We start from the raw sequence: 24446 nt of genomic DNA on the forward strand, positions 1-24446 counted from the left end.
TAATTTAAATCTCAGGAAAAGATTTTTGAAAGTGTATGTTTGGAGTGTCGCTTTATATGGAAGTGAAACTTGGACAATCAGAGTATCTGAGAAGAAAAGATTAGAAGCTTTTGAAATGTGGTGCTATAGGAGAATGTTAAAAATCAGATGGGTGGATAAAGTGACAAATGAAGAGGTATTGCGGCAAATAGATGAAGAAAGAAGCATTTGGAAAAATATAGTTAAAAGAAGAGACAGACTTATAGGCCACATACTAAGGCATCCTGGAATAGTCGCTTTAATATTGGAAGGACAGGTAGAAGGGAAAAATTGTGTAGGCAGGCCACGTTTGGAGTATGTAAAACAAATTGTTGGGGATGTAGGATGTAGAGGGTATACTGAAATGAAACGACTAGCACTAGATAGGGAATCTTGGAGAGCTGCATCAAACCAGTCAAATGACTGAAGACAAAAAAAAAAAAAGAAAAGTAAACAAATTATATTTCTTACTGAAGGCTCGTTTCGCTTGTGCTATTCGGCATTTTATATCGCTCCTGCTTCGTCCATCTTTAGTAATTCTACTTCCCAAATAACAAAATTCTTCTACCTCCATAATCTTTTCTCCTCCTATTTTCACATTCAGTGGTCCATCTTTGTTATTTCTACTACATTTCATTACTTTTTTTTTTATTCTTGTTTACTTTCATGCGATAGTTCTTGCGTAGGACTTCATCTATGCCGTTCATTGTTTCTTCTAAATCCTTTTTACTCTCGGCTAGAATTACTATATCATCAGCCTTATGATGATATAGTAATATTATTTATTAAAAGATTCGTTTGAAATATTTTTTTTTTTAATTTTATAAATCATAACCAAATTAAACATTAATTAAGAACTGAAAAGAGTTAAAACTTAATAGAAATTATTAAATAAAATCAAATTAAAAGATACAAGATTTTTTTAATTCGGTTTTTAAGAGACATTTACTATCGACTTGCCTACGCATGATCAATTAATTTTAATCGATAGGGTTTTAATCAATAATGAATTAATTTATAATGAAATGTATTGGATTTATATTAAGTGTTGTTTTGTGTGTAGACTCAGGCCGACCATTCCTGAAATGTGTGATTAATTGAACCCCAACTATCAAATTACATCGGTATCCACTATCTGGTATTCAAATCCGTATAAAATTAACTTACCGTTACTAGAATTAGAACCTCAGACCCTTCGACTTTAAAAATTAGCTGTTAACTTATTTACGACCACAATTTTACGGTTAAACCAAGCCGGTGGGTTAATCTACTTAATGAAGAGAAAATACAATATTTCAATGAAAATATAAATTTTTTTAAGTATCAAATTAAAATACATATATTTAAAATATCGATGTACCAAAACTGTGTATGAAACCCGCACTGATTTAATACCAATATTAATGATTTATTAATATCGGTACTATTTAGTAAATCGTTGTGCCAAAATTTGTTACGAAAATTTGCTTGTATAGGGCTTAAAAGTGTTTCTAAATTGTGGTTTTTGGTTATTCAACAAATTAGTAGTTGAAATTTGGTGGATACATTTATAAATAATATTAAACTTATTTTAATTGTTAACAGTAGGAATACGAACTTTCTGTGGATTAATTTCTCACTTCTTTTTTTTTATTGTAACGTCATAGCAACTTTACAATCTGTTCAGTAAGAGAATCGAACAATAAGTAAATAGGATCTATTTGAACCAACATTAATTAGCCACAGACCCAGTGGTTTGTAACTTAACGATAACAACGAAATGAAAGAATTGAAATAGAAGAACACTCCGTAATACCGGAATACAAAGTCACCTAATTGAAACGATAAATCAAACCAAGAATATTGTTCCTCATCAATCTTAAAAAATCACTAATTGTGTTATCCACTAAATTGATTGCCATAAATCTGGGTGCTAATCCAAACGACTTTGATATCGTAGGCTGGCTAAAGAGATTTCCTGTCAAACGGTTCGCAATTTAAAATCGTGAGGTTATTGCTCATGTACCAGGATATGTTTGGCATTTTTCGTAGTGTTTCTCACCATTTTTCTCACTTCTAACGCAAATATTTAAAAAAAAAAAACATATGAATAGCACACAAAATCGGCTAAAATATTTTTATTAGCGTAGACGTAAGGTAAAGTCCAAAAATATCAGAGGTAGAGACACCTCCTATTGTATAATATTAATCTTAATTTTTAATGTGTGATAAAATCTGATATGGACAACACGTGACTTCCTCGTATGCCTATTAAATTCATTTACATATTTTTTTAAAAAGAAAAGTACATAATATTTTATTTCATTGAAAACTTATGATATTTTTTCATTTTTCTTCTTTTTTTCTTATGAATTATTATTTATTGTAATTTTTTTTACAGTCGAAGGTTAACGTAATTATTAATAAATCAATATATTTAAATTACAAAAAAGGTCAGATTCGAACCGATGTGCCTTCCTCATGTAAGATCAAAATATTTAATTAATTAAAATTTAACTTGGCTATAACTCTGGAACCAATAAAAATAAGCACCACTTATGATATATCCTTGAAAATCTCTCAATGAGGGCTTATTACTGCAGTTAAGAAAAAGTCCAAAATTTTTTTGGGGGGATTTTGGGCTTTTTTGGACACTTTTGGACCAGTCGATTGCAATCCAAAGGGGTAATGGAGAACTAGATGTTACAAAAAACCTAAATGTAAAATTTAAACATCCTACGGTTAATCATTTTTGAGTTATGCGAGATAAATACGTACGTACAGACGTCACGCCGAAACTAGTAAAATAGATTCAAAGATGGTCAAAATGAATATTTCCGTTGAAATCAGGAAACCGAAATTTTTCGCGATCACAAAACTTTCTTTACTTCATACACGAAAGTAAAAGGAAAATAATTTACAATATACTCGTGCCGTATGTAAATTATAATTATGAGAGCAATTGTAATATTATTGGAGTAATTTTTTCCTAATTTTATGCTTAACCTCATTCGATTCAAATCAACTTTTAAAAGTGTAGATTTGCCGCTCTTTAAAACAATAGAATCAACTATCAGAAACCCAGTTTAAGTCGTATTAATTGATAAGAAATATTTTTTTTTTTCACTAGATCGTAATATGAAAAACAAAACACGATTAATAGACTTATTGTCGGAGGATTATTAAAATTCAATATTATTTAATATCTCAGCTCAGTAAACTAAGTAATTTATAATTTATATAACTTATATAATAAGATAAGTCCAGAAAATCCACTTGTCGTCTGAAGAGTATCCTCTTGAAAGTTTTCTCAAGCTATAAGCTTGAGTATTCAGTAAAGAAATAATAATAATAATCATGCTTTTAAAAAATAAATAATGCAAAAATTTATTTTTCGCTTTTTCAGTTTGTAAAATCTAATTAATTTTTTAAAAAGGTTTCTATTGATAAAAATAAGGTTAGTTATTCATTTTTAGGCTATATAATTAAGTAATTAATATGCTAGTAGACTTTCAACTCCGTGGTTCTTGTAACGGTTGTTTTTGTATTGAAATTACATAATTAATTATAAGCTGAATAAGTACAGTAAGTAAGTAAGTACAGTTAAAAATTTATGATTTTTTTTTTTTAATAGTCATAATATAGCGGTGTATATAAAGTTTTAATTATGATTTCAAAGATTTAATTTTTCCCATTTTAATTCTTATTTTAAGAACATATTTATAAAGTTTCTAATGGGAACTTTAAAGGCAAAAATTATAAAGAAGTAACTGTAGTGAAGTTTCCAAAATTTAAACTAATATCCTACAAAATTAATATCACATTTACAAATTTTCATTATACTGTATATGAATGAATCTATTCTTTACATACACATTTCATAATTTAACATGACATTTAATAATATGCCAGCAATCTTTGAACATCTGAGCAACATTTCCTCGAAAAAAGTTAAATATAGAATTAATTTAATTACCTATTAAAGTATTGTTATATAGTTTTTTTTCTATAAATTCAGTAAGGCAAAAATTTTCTATATTATAAATTTTAATATAACATCCCACTAATAGGCTAACTTCAGAAAGGTATATAGCCCCAAACGAAAAATAAAAATACTCAAGATCCCACACGCCTAATTCTTGAATAAAACTTTTGGAAAACAGACAATAAATAACTGACATAATTGTATTTTATATAGTAGAAGGGATTATAACGCACGGCTAAACCAATAAATATAGAAATTATCGGTTAGAAAACTCAGAAACAAAATATAATAAATATAACGGCTATCCCTTTTCAAATCACAGTAAACATCACGAAGTTTATAAAAGATCTAGGTATACTTACCATAGACCTAGTTCGACCAGCAATTGCAAAGAAGGTCTGAAGCAAAAAAGAACAGGTTATGGCGAGAAAGAACAATCGACTGTCGGAAATAACACGAACGAAACAAATGCACACCCGAGGAAAGCTTAATTTCTCTTCTAGATAGTGTATGCTCTTAACTGTTACAAACCATCGGAAAATCGAAATATTTTTACTCAAGACGTAGCAGTACAATATTGATTAAAAAAATTGATTGTTGAAAATCAGCATAAATATACGCTGTAAGGAAAATTTGTTTTCCTTCAGAAATAAAAGAGAGCTTCTAAAAGAGTACACAGTTTGTAAAGAAACATCTTGCCCAATCCTCAGAATTATATGATTGCATATTTAACGCGTGACAAACTATAAAACAAGAGTATAATCGCTTGTCAACTATTGAACCCATAATAATAATTTCATAATAATAATTGTGAAATTATATTAAAAATATAATTATTTTTTTATTATTTTTACGGCTCACTTGCCAATTACGGCAGATATCACAGTTGCAACGTTTACTGACGATACTATAATTCTTGCTGTTCACGAAAATCCAACTACTTTGTTTCATTTTATTCAAGATTATATCACTCTCCTCGAATTGTGGCTTACATTTCGGAAAATATAAATAAACGAAACAAAATCAAAGCACGTCACGTTCATCCATCTTCAGGAACACTGTCCTGTTTCTATCTTCAATGTTCCAATTCTGAGATCCCAGGGCTGTAAACATATGGGTTTTCACCTTGACCAAAGACCTACTTGGACAAAACATGCCAAATCTAAGAGGATACACAGTTGAACCTCAAGTTTAAAAACATGTACTGGCTGATAGGACATAGGCTTCGTAGAAAGTAAATTACTGATTTATAAATCAGTTTTGAAGCCTGTTTGGACTAACGGGCTTGAATTGTGGGGTACAACATGCAACTCCAGTATTGACATACTTGAACGATAACAGACAAAAACATTGTGAAAAATGCTAAACATACCCTGGTACAAAAGCAATAACCTCATATATAATGATCTGAAGTTGCGAACCGTTCGGCAGGAAATCTCTCTGGTCAGCCTACGGTATGAAAATCGTTTTAGATCGGTACCCGAAATATTTGGCGGTCAATTTATTGGATAACACGATCAGTGATTTTTCAACATTGCAAAGGAATAATATTCTTGGTTTGCCTTATCGTTTCAATTAGGTGACTTGTCTGGCTGTACGAAGTGCTCTTCTATTTCAATTCTTTCATTTCGTTGTTATCGTTAAGTCACCAGCCGCTGAGTCTGTGACTGCTTAATGTTAGTTCAAATATAAAGCTTATTTATTTATTATTCAATTATCATGCTGAACACATTGTAAATTTGCTGCGTCGTTATAATAAATAAAATTAAAAAAATTTGTCTGAAAATAAAATTTATAATTTGTTACAATACAAAGAAAAAACATAAATAAATATCATCACATGCAGAGAGGATCCTATTGAATCTTCTCAAAAATTATATACTAATATTCTTCTTACACAGAACATTAAATACAAGTACACACAGAAAGTTAAGTCAGAGAATAGTACCATTGGTGACGCGACACAAAACTAAAAATCATAAGGATTAATAAACAAAAGAAAGGATGAAACACACAGAGAAAGAAGTAAAATGAAAATAAAACTAACATTAACAACGAAGAGTAGTAACTAAAATTGAACAAAGTGAATATATTAATTGATGGATAGTAACACTCATTTGAAGGAGCACCAACACAAATCGCACAAAGTTACCGAGGTCCAACATGTGGAATCTTTTTAGCCTTCTAAAGCCTTCACTATTGTCTACAGGGTTAATGGCTAAATAATTCACGTGGTTGTTTATATTTTGAACCGAATCGCTGTATTTCTCCTCGAACATAGGATAAATCCAGACATTCGTATGTGGCACTATTTCTTACGAACTAAGGCGCTTCTGTTATGCTCCTCAGTAATTTATTTTGGAATCGTTCTATAATCTCGATATTGTTGCTGCCGTTGTACCCCGAAGTTGGATCCCGTATCGGTTTCAGAAGAGTAGTGTACAACAACTGCTTCTTACATAGTGAAAGTTATGATCTCCTGCTCAAAAACCAATACCTTTCCTCAGACTTGATATTCATTTGTTTTCTCTTTTTCCTGATATGGAACTTCCACGCCAGACGACAATGAAGATAAAGACTAAGGTACCGTACATTTTGAGCATGCGGTTTGAAAACAGCATCGAGATGTACCCGTGGACAGTCTCCTCCCCTCATTTCGAATGAGGAGGTTTTGATTAACCTTAATCTTCCATCTGGATAGCCATCCGTTGATCTGATCCAATTCAGAATGTAATTTATTTGAAGCTAAAATTGGGTCAACATCGCTGGCTGTCGATAGCCGTGTCACCGGTAAATGAAGCGAGATTGACATAATACGGTGTCTGAAGGTCCACTGTGAAGAAGGAACGGTTATGTTTTTAAACTTTTTTGTCCATCCATGATTATATTTAGTAAACACGATATATTTTTTTTTTTTTTTGTTATAAAAACATAAATTTTTGATGTTACACCATGAGAAATATTACATATTAATAGAGACTTGATCTATATGTAGATGCGGATGCCTACAAAAATTATTAATTTGAATGTTTAGTTTGTTGTTATATAAATGAATGTATAAGCTACCGCTCTACAACAGTACATACTAACCAAAAATAACATTAGCCTTCATATTTGATGTAAAATCCTACTCAATAATCCCGAATCAGTGCAAATGACATTAGTTCTAACAAAATTACTATAACAATGACGGTTCAAAATAGTTACGATACAGTATCCTTGGATTTTTTTTTGGTTTTCAGTTATTTAACTGGTTTGATACAGCTCTTCAAGATTCCCTATATAGTGCCAGTCGTTTCATTTTGGTATCCCCTTACATCCTACATTCCTAAAACGTTGTTTTACATATTCCAAACGTTACCCACCAGCACATTTTTTCCCATTTACATGTACAATACATCTCCAATATTAAAGCGACTATTCCAGGATGCCTTAATATGTGGCCTATAAGTCAGTCTCTTCTTTTAACTATATTTGTCCAAATGATTTTCTCTTTATCAATTTGCCGCAACACTCATCTGATTTTTAACATTCTCCTGTAGCACCAAATTTAAAAGCTTCTAATCTTTTCTTCTCAAATACACCGATCGTCCAAGTTTCACTTCCACATAAAGCGACACTCCAAACATATACTTTCAAAAATCTTTTCGTGACATTTAAATTAATTTTTTATATAAACAAATTATATTTCTGACTGAAGGCTCGTTTCGCCTGTGCTATTCGGCATTTTATATCGCTCCTGCTTTGTTCATCTTTAGCAATTCTACTCCCCAAATAACAAAATTCTTCTACCTCCATAATCTTTTCTCTTCCTATTTTCACATTCAATCTTCGTTATTTCTACTACATTTCATTACTTTTGTTTTGTTCTTGTTTATTTTCATGCGGTAGTTCTTGCGTAGGATTTCATCCATGCCGTTCATTGTTTCTTCTAAATCCTTTTTACTCTCAGCTAGAATTACTATATCATCAGCAAATCGTAGCATCTTTATCTTTTCACCTTGTACTGTTACTCCGAATCTAAATTCTTCTTTAACATCATTAACTTCCAGTTCTATGTAAAGATTAAAAAATAACGGGGATAGGGAACATCCTTGTCGGACTCCCTTTCTTATTACGGATTCTTTCTTATGTTCTTCAATTATTACTGTTGCCGTTTGGTTCCTGTAAATGTTAGAATTGTTCTTCTATCTCTGTATTTGAATCCTAATTTTTTTAGTGTTGTACATTTTATTCTAGTCTACGTTATCGAATGCCTTTTCTAGGTCTATAAATGCCAAGTATGTTGGTTTGTTTTTCTTTAATCTTCCTTCTGCTATTAATCTGAGGCCTAAAATTGCTTCCCTTACCCTTATACTTTTCCTGAAACCAAATTGGTTTTCTCCTAACACCTCTTCCACTCTCCTCTCAGTTCTTCCGTATAGACAAAAATAAACATTATGTTGAGAAAAAAAATTTCTAGACGAGAAAAAGTAAATTTTTTTTTCTATTTTTTTTTTTTTGTATTCGCCTTGAATCAAGGAAATATAACATCAAATAACAAAAAAATAAATTTTATTTCTTAATTAATAAATAAACTTGTTGATTTGGAAACGTCGTAACAATCATTAAGATATACGTACATTATTAATATGTGAACATAGTTTATAAAAAAAGCAATTAAAGTAACAACAACAAATTGATTTTACTAGAAAAATTTGAAATATTTTCTAACATTATTTCAAAGAGATCTTCTACCCTATGCCGATTACGCCACAAAAATTCACACACATAAGAAACAATCATAGATCTAGCGGTACCATTTTCTTTCTTGTTACGTCGCTTAGCACATGCCCATAAATTTGCAGTATTTTGTGTGTGAGCACCACTCTCTCGTTCTACAAAATTTTCACTATGGTTCCCCGTATACTGTTGGAAAACATAACCTTCTTATAAAGAAATATTATCATAGGCTTTCCACTTATCAGATATAATTGTTGAACCTTTCTCAATGCAATATGTCATGATGCTAAGCAACCTTTCTTTTTTCCTATCTGGCACCGCATACATAAAACACTCACGTGTTTCATGACAGATTCCTCCAAAAAGACAATGACTTGCCAACACACGAGATCTATCATATTTTCGTTTTGAAAAACTAGATTCGTCTATTTCTACTGTCATTCCTGGTCCACTAATTTTTGGGGGATTCATCAATATATCATCAGCACATACTTCACGTAAATAATGTTTCCAATCTGTGATTGCCTCTGATGCCATTCCCAATTCACATTTACAAAATTAAGTAGTTGTATATTCTTCTGACCAGCAGTAAATAAATAAAATAATAGTATCAAATGATAATTGTGTATCCTGTAACCATTTATTATTGCGTAAACCAATTTCTGATCGACAAGTTCGTTTTTTTGCTAAGCCACCTACCACGTCCATTTAAATTCAATGTCATTAGATGTTTGTTTTTACACTTTGAAATCCTATGTAATATATTTTTATCTTGTAAGAATTTTATGGCACTTTCTTTGTTACTAATCGCTCAAGAGATTGAAAGTAACGAGTACGGTCCCATGGTTGATAAGCTACTGAACGTACTTACATCATATAGGATTCACTGTTATTATTTTATGTACCTGAGATTCTAGCAATATGACTAGGTGAAACAGATGAGTTTTCATCACCAAATGAAGTTGTAAACATGTTAGGAATTCAGTTTGAGTTTTGAGAGTAAAATTATAGGAATGTAAAATTATAGTTTTATATTTATAAACCGTATATTGAAAAAATCGGGGGGTGCTTCGCGCCACTCCACCCCCAAACCTCCTGGAAAATCATTATATGTTCTTGATTTTGGAAATAAAAATAATTTTAAAATCAAAAAATTGAAAAAAAATTTTTTAAATTGAAAACAATCATTTTTCCTCGCCAAATCAAGTTGTAAACGTGTAAAGATTCATTCAATATAACCATTTATATTTACTTATTTTATAAATATAATTTAACCAAACTTAACCAACGCTAGCTTCGCTCGCTAACTTTTGACTTATTAACACAGTATTGTTTTGAGTATTTAAATAATAAATTCAGTAATTATTGCAATTATTTTTTCCTGTTTAGCCTCCGGTAATAACCGTCAGGTATTACTTCAGAGGATGATATTTATGAGTGTAAGTGAAGTCTTGTACAGACTCAGGTCGACCATTTCTGAGATTTGTAGTTAATTTAAATTCAGCAACCAGAGAATACAGGTATCCACGATCTAGTATTCAAATCCGTAATAAAGCAACTGCCTTTACTAGGATTTGAACGTTGGAATTCTCGTTTTCGAAATCAGCTGATTTGCGAAGACACCTTCACCACGAGACCAACCCGGTGGGTTAATTATTTATTATTTAAATAATCAAAACATTACTGTTAATTAATCGAGGTTAGCGAACGAAGCGAGCGTAGGTTAAATTTGTTAATTTATACCTATAATTATAAACAATAATGCTTATTGCATTTTTTGTCAAAAATTTTTTTGATAAAGTTTTTTTTAAAAATTGAAAAAAAACTTTTTTTACTTTTTCTCGCGTAAAAATTGTTTTTTTTTCAACATAATAATTATTTTTGAGTGATTTTAAGTTGATTTGGGCAAGAATTTTTAGGTGGCATAAAACGAAAAAGTACCAAATGTTTATATCACTAGACGCTTCTGTTTAAAAAAGCTTTTTATGATGAATAATAAATAAATACTATTTTATTTATTGCAGCCATAAAAATAAATAAACGTTCTTTACAAATGTATATTTCAATATGGATACAAAAAAAGTTTTTTTCATTAATTTAATTATTTTTATTTTCTTATTGTTTATTCTTTCAATAATCTCTACGTCAAAGTAGTTCAGTATTTTTAAATAAATTATTATGTGTCTTACGAAGTTAATAATTTAATTATACTCGTATAATTCATTTTTAAAAAAGGAAATAAAAGATAAACTATGAGATTTAAATAATTTAACAATTTCTTTCATATGAAAAAAAAGAAAAATTATGGAACGCTTTGTCTTACAACTCCGTTGTCTGTATTGGTTTCTTCCGGAATTAAAATCATATTAAAACATTTTTAGATTTGCAGAAAAAAGTCAAAATCGAATAATATTATTTAAAAAGTGAAAAATAATGAAGACAGGAAGTATGATCGATATGCCAGTACAGCTTTGAATTGAAAAATTAAACATACTTTATGTAGTTAATGGATAGTTGTATTTTGTTTCATCTTTAATTTTTTTTATTGTATCAACATTTCTTAATGTTTTTGAAGCCTTTCCGCCCCAAGTTAGTGTAACTGAAAATTAAAAAAATTAATAAAATTAGTAATTAGCGTTAACAAAATTAAAATATGTACACCGGTAATTTTTAAATTTCAGTAACGATAAATTAATTCATAAAATAATATTTATCTAAAAAATAAATAATCTTACTTATCTTTTATTTAAAACACGTTTATACAGATCCGAAGTAATATTTTACTACATAATGGTATTAAACTAGTCAGTAATTTGCTACTCTGAAAAGAGGTTGCCGTAAGTTAACATCTGTAATATTTATTTCAAGTCATTCTAAGTTGTGTAGTATAAGACACGAGATCACGTTTTTCATTAATAAATTATAAAACTGTGCAGAAGTCACGTAACGAAGACCCTCTATGTATAATACCCTGTTTCTACTAGGTAGTTTGAAAGGCTTTCTACTTTTCATTTTTAAATCGTCAATTTATCTAAGTAAATTAAATTATTTTAATATGTAAGTTATAATTCTGTAAACATTAATAAGTTAGCCGGGAAACATCGAAATATTTTTTTAGAATCTTTTTATAATACATACATCTATTGTTAAAATATTTACTTCATCCTCATTACGTTTCCATTAGCTGGTATACAAAGCTTACATAACATCGGAAAGGTGTATTATATCTAGGATTCATTGAATAAAACAATATTTCTTTTCAGAGACGAGGAAAGAACTAAAAATATAAATTAGAGAATAATACACGCTAAAGGGAAATTCTGTGTACCGTAAGTAATAAGGAAATAATATTAAACCGTCTAATAATATAAATTAAATATAATATACGTTTAATAATATTAAACGTGCCGTAAGTAACAGGGAAATTTTCCTACCGTAACCCAATGAAAAATTACTTCTCCAATATCGGTCATTATGTTATAATTACATTACATATATGTATTTATAATGACGATCCGTCGCATATATGTTTTAAATTCAGTCGTCAAACAAATAGAAATGGTTACAAACAGTAGGAAGTGCTCTCTTAAAATTTTAAAAAGGAGAGTAGTAGTAGTTCGAAATGGGATAATAACAACTGGAGGGAAAATTCTCTGCGATTTATTTCATCAATCATACTGAAGATTAGAGCATTCACTACCTACAAGCTGTTTTTATAAATTAAAAAAATATTTGAACTTCAGTTATATCTGCTAATAATTTTTTTTTTAAAGTTAATCATTTTAAAATAACAATGATATATATATAAATTGCTATATGAATTAAAACCATATGAAATAGAAAATCAATTAAAAGAAAAGTTTTATATTTAGGCAACGCAGAAAATTTCTTTCAAGTAATATTGCATTTAAAATTTAGTTTTTCATTTCTATTATTCAGAAAAAAATAGAAAATCATTAAGAAAAAAAACAGAAAATATTTTTATAATATCGTCTTTTATAAACAAGTATTTTTTTAATAATATTTTAAGGAAAAATACAATATTTATGTACAAGATGTATTTTTTAATTATTCTAAGTGAATAAAATAAAAAATTAACCTATATTATAATTTAATAACAAAAAATGTAGTTTAATATAATCAAATAACTAAATAAAAGTATAAAAATGTAACATAAATTTAGATTAATTTAAAATTTTATTGAATAAAAAAAAAGATAACAAAAAGAAAGTAATTATAAATAATTTTTGTAATATATCTCTTTATATAATATAGATCTTTTTTAACAAAGAATCATTGTTAGTTAAATATGAAAGAATTAGAAGTAATAATACACAGAATTAATGTTATAACCTTTACACAAAGAAAATACACCTTTAATATTCATGTATTTCTTTACGTAAATTATATTTAAATAATCTTTTTAAGTTAATTAAAAATCTACAAAAACAACTTTTCGCGATGTTCTTATTCGACGTTAATAATGTTTTTAATTTATGCTCAAATACTTAGCATAGTATGCTAAGTATTATTTCATTTAACCGTAATCTTGTTTAAAAAATAAAAAAAGGATTTCGCTTTTTTAACCTACACTATAAAAGTTTCAATAAATATTTATTTTTATATTTTATAAATAGTGTATTAAAAAATTAGGAGTAACTATTATTAAGTGTAATTAAAAAATAAAAGAGTATTAAATATTATAATTACCCCTCTATTCCCAAACAAAAATAAACGCTAGTAAACATCTCGGCGTAACTAATAAAATCACTATCAAACGTACGATTTGTAGTAGTAAAAATTTTATTTAAAAATATATTACGAGATTAAGTCAAGTTTAAAGTTTTAAGAAATATTTCTCACCTACAAAAGGAACAAGATTATAATTAAGAAAAGGAAATCGTAAAACAATCTAAATACATTATAGTATTACCGAGTTCATCTTGACACCATTGACTGGAAATGCAGATGACCGGCTGAAAGGGGGATCTGAAATATCAGTGCTGCCACTATGTGTTTTCCGTTGATCGCATTAATAGCGATTATAATTTTAAAAATCCTAAAACTTCCAGAAAAGCTGGCTGGACCTTTGGACGCCAAGAAAAATAAATACGAGTATAGTTTATGTCGTGTTACCTAACTGATAAAAATTTGACCTTTAATAAGTTTTTAAAAATTTGGAAAGAAAATTAAATTAACAATAATTCGTAAATAACAATTTTTTAATCTAGACTTATACTGGGGCTGATTGTTTTTGAATACTATATAAAAATTATTTATATATTTACCACGCTGATGTATTAGAATTACCTATTTACAAAACTATATAGTTATATATACAAATTACATACTATTAATTACAGCAGACTATTTTAGGGTTTCCGATCTAACGAAACCAAAAGTAACAGCTTATACTACAAGAACCAGTTAAAATAATTTACTCATAAAGTTTTGATGTAGTTATTCAAGTTCAATATGTGCACCTTTTGTAGCTTGGTAGACATCTAGACCAGAATCTAACTCTTCTCAAGTGTTTATGAACATCTGCAACGTTATTAGACCATCAGCTTCAACAATTCTTTGTTTTGAATCGTCCAAATTTCGAATTTTTCTTTGTTACACACAACTTTTAATAAATCCTCAAATAAAAAGGTTCAAAGGAATAATATCTGGAGATGTAGGTGGCCATGGAGTCAGACCTTCACATTCGATCCAACATCCGGGGGAAAGTGTTGTTTAAGAACATGGTAACACCTCCATGAAAGTGTGTTAAAACACCATTTTGTTGGAAACTGAGAAGCCTGCAAGAATTTAAGAAACAAAACAGAAAAGGTTCTAAAGCATGTCAAAGTATATGTGTTCTGTCACAGTGGGCTCCATGAAAAAAACCCCATTTTTGTGTAGTCCTAACCAGACACTGACATTCGGTGTGTCCCTCTCATTTCAATTAATAAATGGGGGTTTTCAGTATCTCAAATTTGGCAACTTTTTCTGTTAACATTCCCGCACGTATAAAAAATTACCTCATAACTAAATAATAACGTATCAACATAATTAGAATTATTTTCAACACGGTGCATCACCTCTGGAGCAAACTGATATCGTAGGTGGCAATCGTTTGGTTAAATGTGTTGAAAGGGTTATAACTTGTATGCTCTCAATCAGAACCCCTTATTAAAAATGTGAACAGTGGAACGAGGAATTTTCAGTTCGTAATTAGCCCGCCTAATTGACTTTCCAGGACTAGCAGTGAATAAATCGCGTACACGATAAACAGTCTCGTCGCTAACTGAAAGATTTGGATCATTTCCAGTTTGTAAAACCAAGCTTCCAGGCTCTCTTAAAGTCGTACCTCGCTGATGAATAGAATTGGATGTAGGAGGATCGATATTTTATTCGGTTCGTACACGCCGTTGAACACGCGTAACTCGTTTGAAACTCCGCTAACCAAAGTACGCACTGAACCTTCTGTTGTAGGGTCAAAATGTCCACATTTCGACTGACTAATACTGACTAAAATTGCATTATAAGTCGGCTTGCTTACCCATGCATATTCCGCTGACGTTGAAAATATTCAGAACAAATCTTGAAAATATTTCCTGTCGACTGAGCCTACGTTTAACAGATTATAACGACTGGTTTTCTAAATATAGGCCGTTACTTTTGGATACCTTTAGCCCGGATACTCTGTATTAAATTACCGTATTTAAACTTATAATTTCTCAATTTCAAAAGAATCTATTTACTAAAAAAGTATACATACAATCCATATCAATACATACACTTTAAATATAACTTCGAATAAGATTTAGTTAGTTCTATCATTTCAAAAAGCTCAAAACTGTATGAATATAATAATTTACATTATAAAAATGTTAAAATTTATTAATTATAAATAATTTCCACTTAGCAAATATTTTTATTATTACGACCGAGCGCTTTCAGATATTAATCCATCATCAGCAACATTTATGTGTTATGCATTATAATTATTTCTTTCAAAAATTAATGTATTAAATTAATTTTGAATTTTAAAAACAAAAATTATAAATACAAAAATTGTTCGTCAAAAAGTAAAAATAATGTCGACGTTGTCTGTCATGTCAATATGAAGACCTCAATTGTTATCAAGCACTCAATTTATAATAATTGAGAGCTTCATACTGACATGACGGACAACGTCGACATTATTTTTACTTGTTGACGATCAATTGTTGTATTTATAATTTTTGTTTTTATAATTTAAAATTCATTTAATATATTAATTTGTGAAGGAAATAATTATAATGGATAACACATAAATTTCCTGATGATGGATTAATATCCGAAAGCGCTCGGACATAATAGTAAAAATAGCTGGTAAGTGGAAATTATTATATAATTAATTTTTGTCAATACCAACAGGCCATGATTAATACTTAAACTAATTTTAAATTTATTGCTTACTTTTTTATACTTTAAAATAACTGCATTTGCTTTTTAAGTGCAGCTAAATTGAAAACAGTTTTTCCCCGCATGTCACCATTGCCTTTTTTGGCAGGAAATTTTATTGGATGTTATAGTTATGTATCATTGTTATTTATCTTCAGTAAGTAACAGATACAAAAATGTAATTTAATAAAATATAAATACTGAACTGTACAGAAAAGTAAATAAATGTTTCGCTTACTTGGGAATATTCTGCGGCAACCTTTATTCAGGAGGCCAGAATTTCATTCTATGTCAGCATAGATATTCGAATAAGTATGAGTCCGGTAACTGAGGTGCTCAACTCGATTTCTCCACTTCGTGGACGCCTATATCAAATAAACATTTTATCTGTTAGCGTCGACCAAGGGATTAAGTAAATTCCGAAAACGGTTAACTATGAAATGATCGTCTAAATGACCTCTTCTATATGATTTTCACAAATAGGAAAATTTGGTTTGATTATTTTTTTAATACAAGATAAATTGTAAATAAAAAACAATAGTAATATCTGTGCTTAGCCTAATAATCGTATTTAGAAATACCATGTTGATTTATTATTTCAATGAAGACTAATTTCAAAGAAATAACCATTAGAACTATGAATGACAAATTTTTATTTTTCACTGTTTATTCATTGTGTACGAGTAGTTAAGCATTTCTATTACGTTCTAATGGTGTTAGAATCGAAATGTTGAAGAAATTAGAAAAAATTAGGGAAAATATGAGAGAAGAGGCATAAGAGAAAAGATCCAAAACCCTTGTAATGACATTACATAAGATTTTCTTTCACCAAACGTGAATCTATGCCAAAAATTATCTTCATTACATTAAACAATTCTACATTAATATTTCAAAGAAGACGCAATAGGAACGTTTTTAGTATTCTAACGTAATCTTTCATTCCTTCACTTTTAGTTCTCCACCAGAAAACAAACACAATCGCACGGGTTTGGTACACAATTACATATTTCTGTTATTCCTCGATTTTTAGAACATTTACGGTTTTTCGATGGATTTCTTTTATAATATAATAGGAAAAAATTATTTGTTCGGAAGTCATGTATTTATAAGTCTTTTGATTTCTGTGAATCTAGGTCAAAACAAAAATATGATGAAAAATTTACAGTTACTAAATTAGCTTAGAGCCGGCTAAATTATTAACTGTATATCATTAAAAGGGTTGTTCGAGGTCAGGACAAAACCTAAAATAGACCCCAAACCGCCTTATAATGCAGCACATCTCAATTACAAGAGTTTTTTAAAAGTATAGAAAATGGTATGGATTTTATCCTTGATATTATATCCTTGAGAAAGGAAAAGGGTCACAGAAGTTATTACAATATTTATTAATAAAAAATCACTTTCATAGGTAATTACAATCAATTTACTATGTTTTAAAAGCAAATATTAACAAAATATTACATTTCTTTGGGACTATATGCTCCCAGAACACTTTTTTCAAAATTTTAATTTCTCTACATTAGGATCGATTTGAGTTACATAAGAAATTTCTTTAATAAAGTGATCAAGCAGTGTACTTAACTTATTCTATGTTTGTTTAATATGATATTTTCATCAAATTATAATGGAAAACTTCAATCAAAGATACACGAATACATGAAATTATTCAGGGTAAATTTGGGTGATACACAAAAACCGCTTTTTGCTCATCACCTTAACAAGATACATACACACAGATTACAACTTAGAAATTTTACATAAAGCATAAAAAAGTCACGAACTGAATTCATTTGAGCAGTACTAATTAACAAAAAAATTTGACAAAAACTATCAAAGGACAAACATAAAAACGATCCAATAGAACACAAACTGAAAAAAAGGTTTTGTTTCAGAACGGAGGCCATCAACAGCATTAAATTCACTATCCAAAAAAAAACTTAATCTTTTGAAAACATATTTACATATACAGTTTATTCATTTTTTTTTTTTTTATAACATTTAGAAAAATTCGTTTTATCAATATTTATCATTTTAGTTTTATATACTACAGAAGTTATTAATTTATACTACGATAATAATAATAAAAAAAATTTAAGCTTATAACAACTTAAATTTAAATTAAAATATAAAAATACACACACATAAAAATTAGTCATAAACTAAAGCTATTTAGTCATTTGAAAAGCTACAGGGAATTACTTCAAAAGTAATAAACTACCAGTGTACGCTGGTTAATTATAAATGTATAATTGTTTTATTTTTTAAATATTAGAATATTTTTTTTTTTAAATGAACTAACAATATTCAATATATTTTTATTAAATTGAAAATTTGGATCTCTCAATGTTGTTTAAACCCAAAATAAATTCTAAGAAATAAGAATAATTTAACAATAAAAACTAATTAAAAAAAAAATGTTATAAAAATTTATCAGTTTAGATTAAAATCATAAGATCAATGTTGTTTCAATTAATTAATTTATAAATTATATATACGTATTATAGTATTTATAAAAAAATTAAAAGTTTTTTATTTAAATAAAATGAATCAAGTAAAAATTAAAAAAAACTTATGCTTAACATTAAAAACATAAATAAAATAAAAACAATCATATAAATATTTCATTATGAAAAAATATAATTTAATAATAATAATAGATAAAATAAACTTTACAGTTATTAAAACATATTGAAGTAAATATTTTTTTAATGTGACTTTTTTTTACAGAAGGAAAAAATTATGTTTTTTTTTATAAATATATGCTTAAAATATTAACAATAAAAGCTAATTTTGTAAAAAAATTCTCTCTTAATAAAATTTAAAAAAAAACGCTGGTTGCAGTTTACCTTTGGATGAGTGACTGTATTTTTTTATCGGTATATAGTAGCTAATGACGATATTTGTCAATGCTATTATCAAATAAATGTATAAAAAATTAGATATAAGTAAGGTAATAAGTGAAAAGAAAAATATGTTATCAGTATTTCATCGATAGATTACACATAAAATATATATAATATTTTTAAATAGACTTTGAACACTTATGAGTATTTAAATTCAGAGAGGTAATAAAAAAATAAATTACATTAAAAGATGAAAAAGAACGATGTACAGAATTATACGTAGATACTTCTTTGAAAAGTATACTCCATGAGTTTCATTTATAATGGATGAAATAATGAAATATGATATTTTACTTAAGATTAAATAATAAGTTATTATTTTACCTAACATTAATCTAAAAAATTAAAATAAAATATAAAATGGGGTGGGTTTTTTAAATGATTATAGAGGGTTGGTTACAGGTCCCCCGGTTGAGGTGGGCGTCACAATGTACGTGCTGTCGATCAGCTCCCTCTCAGAAGTTCAAATGGTACATTTTCGAAAAACTGTTGTTATTAAATATATATTTTTTTTAATTAAAAAAACTTTCCGATGTTTAGATCTGTGGCTCCTCCTAATTACTGTACTTCAGATATATATATACTTATATATATCTATATCTATATATTTATTAAGCATGTTTTGATGTCTTATGTACTACTACCGTTTACTACTGCTACTTTTACATAAACTGTCATCACTACGACTATTACTACTGCGACTGTTACCTAACTACAAATACTATTTACTATTTATCTATATATTTATTCACTACCTGGGGTCCAATTGCTGCTCGCTATAATTCAGCGGAGCATTTCTGCTTCTATTGATTTATTTCAGGTCCCCCTGTCGAAGTTGGAGTTACGATGTACGTCTTATCCATCAGTTCTCTCAGTGAAGTCAAAATGGTACACATCCAATCCTCTTGTGAAGTCACTATCTACTACTTATTAATTAGTATCAGTATAAATCGCTCTATCTCTATTACCTATTTCTATCACTCTATTACCTATTTATCTATTTACCTATCTATCTATCTATCTATCTTATCATTAATATATTTAAGTACATAATAATATATAATTCATCGCCTTCTTCTGGGCCTCTTTTTGAAAACAGCGTGCTCGCTCAACACGAACACAAGGAGCTACTAATTTTATACATATATATATATATATATATATATATATATATATATATGTTTTTTTTAATCTTTTTTTATATCTTCCGTTTTACAGGCCAAATAATTTATATTCATTTATACACGCTACAGCAATAATTTTTAAAAAATGATCGATATCAGTTACAGAAAAAAAAAATTAAGACCGATTCCTTGTAGATATATGTATTAACACGATAAAAAATAAAATACGAGTATATATTAAAAAATAGATAATTTTACAGAAACTGTAAGAATTATTTATTTTTTTATATATGAATTTTTAAAAACATAAAAAAATCAGACACAATTATATTTTAAAAATAATATTTCAGCAATATTTATTTTTTAATCAATCATCTATAATTATTAAATTATAATAAATTTAACTTTCATATTTTCTATTTTATGTAGATGAACATTTTGTGCTAGATTTTTACAAGTCATTATCAGTAAATAAGTTACAGTTTTGGAGCTATAAACAAATGTATTTGAAAAAAATTGAGAATTATTAATTGCAACCTATGTTCTAATTTTAAAAAAGACAGCACAAAAAAATTATCTACTTAAAATGATAGTAAACCCTACTAAAGGAAATTTATATTTATTACAATTTAATCATTAAAGCTGTTCAATAAATGGAAAACCTAAATAATTCGTAAATAGTTTATAAAAAAACGATAAACTTTCTGTTTTATTAAACTTTCGTCTAAAATAATGTTTTTCTTCTACTATTACAGCATTATAGACCGGAATCGGTTTAGTGTTTAAAAAGCTGATATAATACAGAGATAATAATTCGGATATATTGCTACATAATTTTTTTTTATTCACTTTCTCACAAGGAAGAGACATAAAAAAAAATATAAATACTGCATGACTTTTTTCCGGTTAGAATCGTTAGTAAGGACATCCAGATTCAAATCCTGTTTTTCCTCCGCTACCTTAATCCCGTATGTAAACATTACGTCACGCTTAACAAACAGTATTACACGATCAGACGATTTATGGAAACATACATTCTAATTATAAGGACAATTTTTTTTTAATGAGTTTGTACTAAATTACGTTGGAAAAGTAGAAATAATATTTTTTTTAAGTGTAGACGGTTTTTTTTTTAATGTTGGAGTAATATGATGAAGAAAGGTGATAGTCTAGACTTGCAAGATCGCTTGTGATTACGCGTTTAAAATAATACTGATTTATTGTTTTTAATCATTATATATTTTAGCTTAAAACATTAAATAAATATAGGAAATTATATAATAAAAATAAAACATTATATATTTACAGTATTATAAGCCTTAAGTATGATTTAACAGATTTTAGAACAAAATTTTACAATTATTTATTTTTTTTATTACATCGTAAATAATTTTATTTTGACATAACCACAACTACCTGCTAAAAACTTACAGGAATAAAATTAGAATGTATAATACTGTAAAATGAATACGTTTGGATACAACAATACATTATCATTATTATTATTATTATTATTAAAATATAATATAATAATAAATTTACTAACTTAATATAATATATGTGGAATAGTTTTCTCAAAAATAAATAAAACCTTGTATTTTATAAATCTAGACGAAGTTGTTTATAATTATTATTTTTTTATAATTTTTCAAAAAATAAATAAATAGGACAAATCTTTCTTTTTCTTTATATGCTTCAATATTATTATGATATTACGAAAAAAATGATTATTCATTTTTTTCTGTAGTTGTAATGTTTTTTTTACTATATGAACAATTTATATTATTTAAATTTAAAAATAATGAGAGTGGTTTTCCATTACTTGAGCTGATTTAATTGCGTAAATTATACTTGTAATGATTACTATCCAATATGAATTATTATTTTTACTAAAAAAACAACAGATCATTCTGCATGATTTAAACATCCTCAGCACTAGTATTTAGCATTATCATTCAGTTCTAGTTCTGAAAAAAGTTACAAACAAACCTTCAAAAAAAAAAAAAAGATTTGTGTCATTTTAATTATATTTACGTTGACGTTATTATATTTTCACTTCGAGAAACTTTATACGTTAGAAAAAAAATATTGCTTGAATATTAAACTTAATTATTTTACGCTTTTTTTCGGTATGCAAAATTATTATTCTTTAATTAATTTTTATAATATATTACGTTATGATTGGTTTTGCTTTTTAACGCTTCTTAGAAAATTAGTATTTTATTCGTTTACGACAATTTGAAAAAAAAATTAATAAGTAAAAATAAAACTAATCATAACCGTAGAATTACTTCCTTTTTTTAAATTGTAATAAATTTTTATATTTTACTTTTATTAGAAATCAAAATATATAAATATATATGTATATATATCTACACGGTTATCGATGATCAACACATAAAAGTATATATATATTAATAATAATATTATATACGAATAGCTTAACGATATTTATGCTGATATTCTAAACCTTCAGTTACACTTCAAATTCTATTTATTGCACACTTCGATACAGCAGCAAGGCACTTCACTTAAAATCAACACAGCTGAAGCACTAATAAAGAGTCTGATTATAATAATTATTTTTTTTATTAATTCGTTAATTTATAATTTATTAAAATAGGGATGTAAGTAATAATAACAATAATTAATACTTTGATTAATAGGTTAAATAAAATTAAAAATATACACTAATATTTTTATTTTTATTGCCCATTAAAAGTAACTTAAATTAATAATATAAAAACAAGAATAAAAGATGCATCAAAACATATAATTTTTTTTAAAAATTATTTATCGTTTCAATTAATATATTTAGAAGTTTTTAATAATTAAAATTCATAGCTACAACATCAACCGATAAAAAGTTATGGTGAATTTGAAATCGTTACAATTCTTTTTTAAATTATTTTCCAAATTATTTGAGATTAACAGAAATACAGACATAAATTAAAAGTAAATTAGAACACGTAAAAAATTATCATCCAAAGTTTTGATGCAATTAAATCGCTTATTTTTTGAATGTAATTCCTAAACGAGAGAAAAAAATTAAAAATTGAAGTAAATCCATTTAAAATATATAAACTTTACTTGAATATCCTACAAATGAAATTATCTAATTCGAATTGAAATTTTTGTCTACTTTGATAAAAATTTATGTTTATTTATACACTGTTAAAATGAACAACGGTTATACATCGTTCCAATTTCTTTGTATTTCATTTTTTTGGGTATATTAATTTTCGCGTTTACCGCCGAAAAAACTTCAATTAATTATTTTCTTCTTCTATGATAATAATTTACCTAAAATTTTAATTACAGATAAATGTATTAATTTATTATCGGCAGTTTTTTAGGTTACAATTTAAATTATTAGTTATTATTATTTTTACTTATGATGATTTCTTAGTGAAACCTATCAAATTAATATTTTTTCTTTAAGTAAAGATGATAATAAAGAAAATAAGAAAGAAAAAAATTGTACCCGACATTATAAAACTATCATTAGCTTAGTTAAAATAAACATATATAACAAAAAAGATTGACTTAATATTGTTTAAATTACACAGTGCACAGATCATCACATGCAATCAAGATAACAGTAGTAACAGTCTAGGAATAGTAGTTGTGCGTGCGCAAATTATTTAAGATAATTTTAGATTATTATTATTATTATAAATTCCAGTTAATTACTGCTCCTTTGTCGTACTACATATGTTTTCAGAACATCTTTGTGAAACAATTCCGAAGTAAAATTTAAACGAATAAACAAACAACAAGCAACTTGAAATATTACAACCATTCTTACTTAAGTTTCTGTTTGTATACAATCGGTTTTGATACTCGTCACCGGGAATATCTTGATAAGTATCATTATTAAGTAAGGTTTTTATATATTCGTACTCTATATATATTTTTAGCTAAAAAGTATTACAATTACTGAAACATTTACTTCTAGTTGCAAACACAGAAAACAACAATGAAGTATCGATATATTTTATTATATTCTTTAAATATCGTAAAGTCAAAATTATTTGATAACTATCCTCTTTGAATAGATTTTCTAAATCATTTAACAAAAAATTATACCCCGATTATTAGAATCTAGGTCAGAATATTCATATTCAGTCAAAATCTTAAAAGGTATGAATAACATTCATACGAACTAGATTTACAAACATATATTCATATTAATTGACGATAATAAAATCGGTAGTAATGATAATTAATGAATAATATTCGTAATAGTATAATCCAGACCATTCCAATCGAATTAACTACCAA

The 24446-nt window shown here is 27.3% G+C and overlaps 1 protein-coding gene across 1 annotated transcript in view; it reads left to right on the forward strand.

The window, feature by feature from the left end:
- The window catches only part of Rdl (Resistant to dieldrin), a 497648-nt gene that overhangs the window by 237344 nt on the left and 235858 nt on the right, over positions 1 to 24446 (forward strand). Inside the window, exon 3 of the mRNA XM_075372468.1 lies at positions 19859 to 19926. Within this exon, the coding sequence (XP_075228583.1) occupies positions 19859 to 19926 (68 nt within the window). The remainder of the gene's footprint in view (positions 1 to 19858; positions 19927 to 24446) is intronic.

Source organism: Lycorma delicatula, chromosome 8 (genome assembly GCF_047948215.1).
Source record: "Lycorma delicatula isolate Av1 chromosome 8, ASM4794821v1, whole genome shotgun sequence".
Lineage (NCBI taxonomy): Eukaryota > Metazoa > Arthropoda > Insecta > Hemiptera > Fulgoridae > Lycorma > Lycorma delicatula.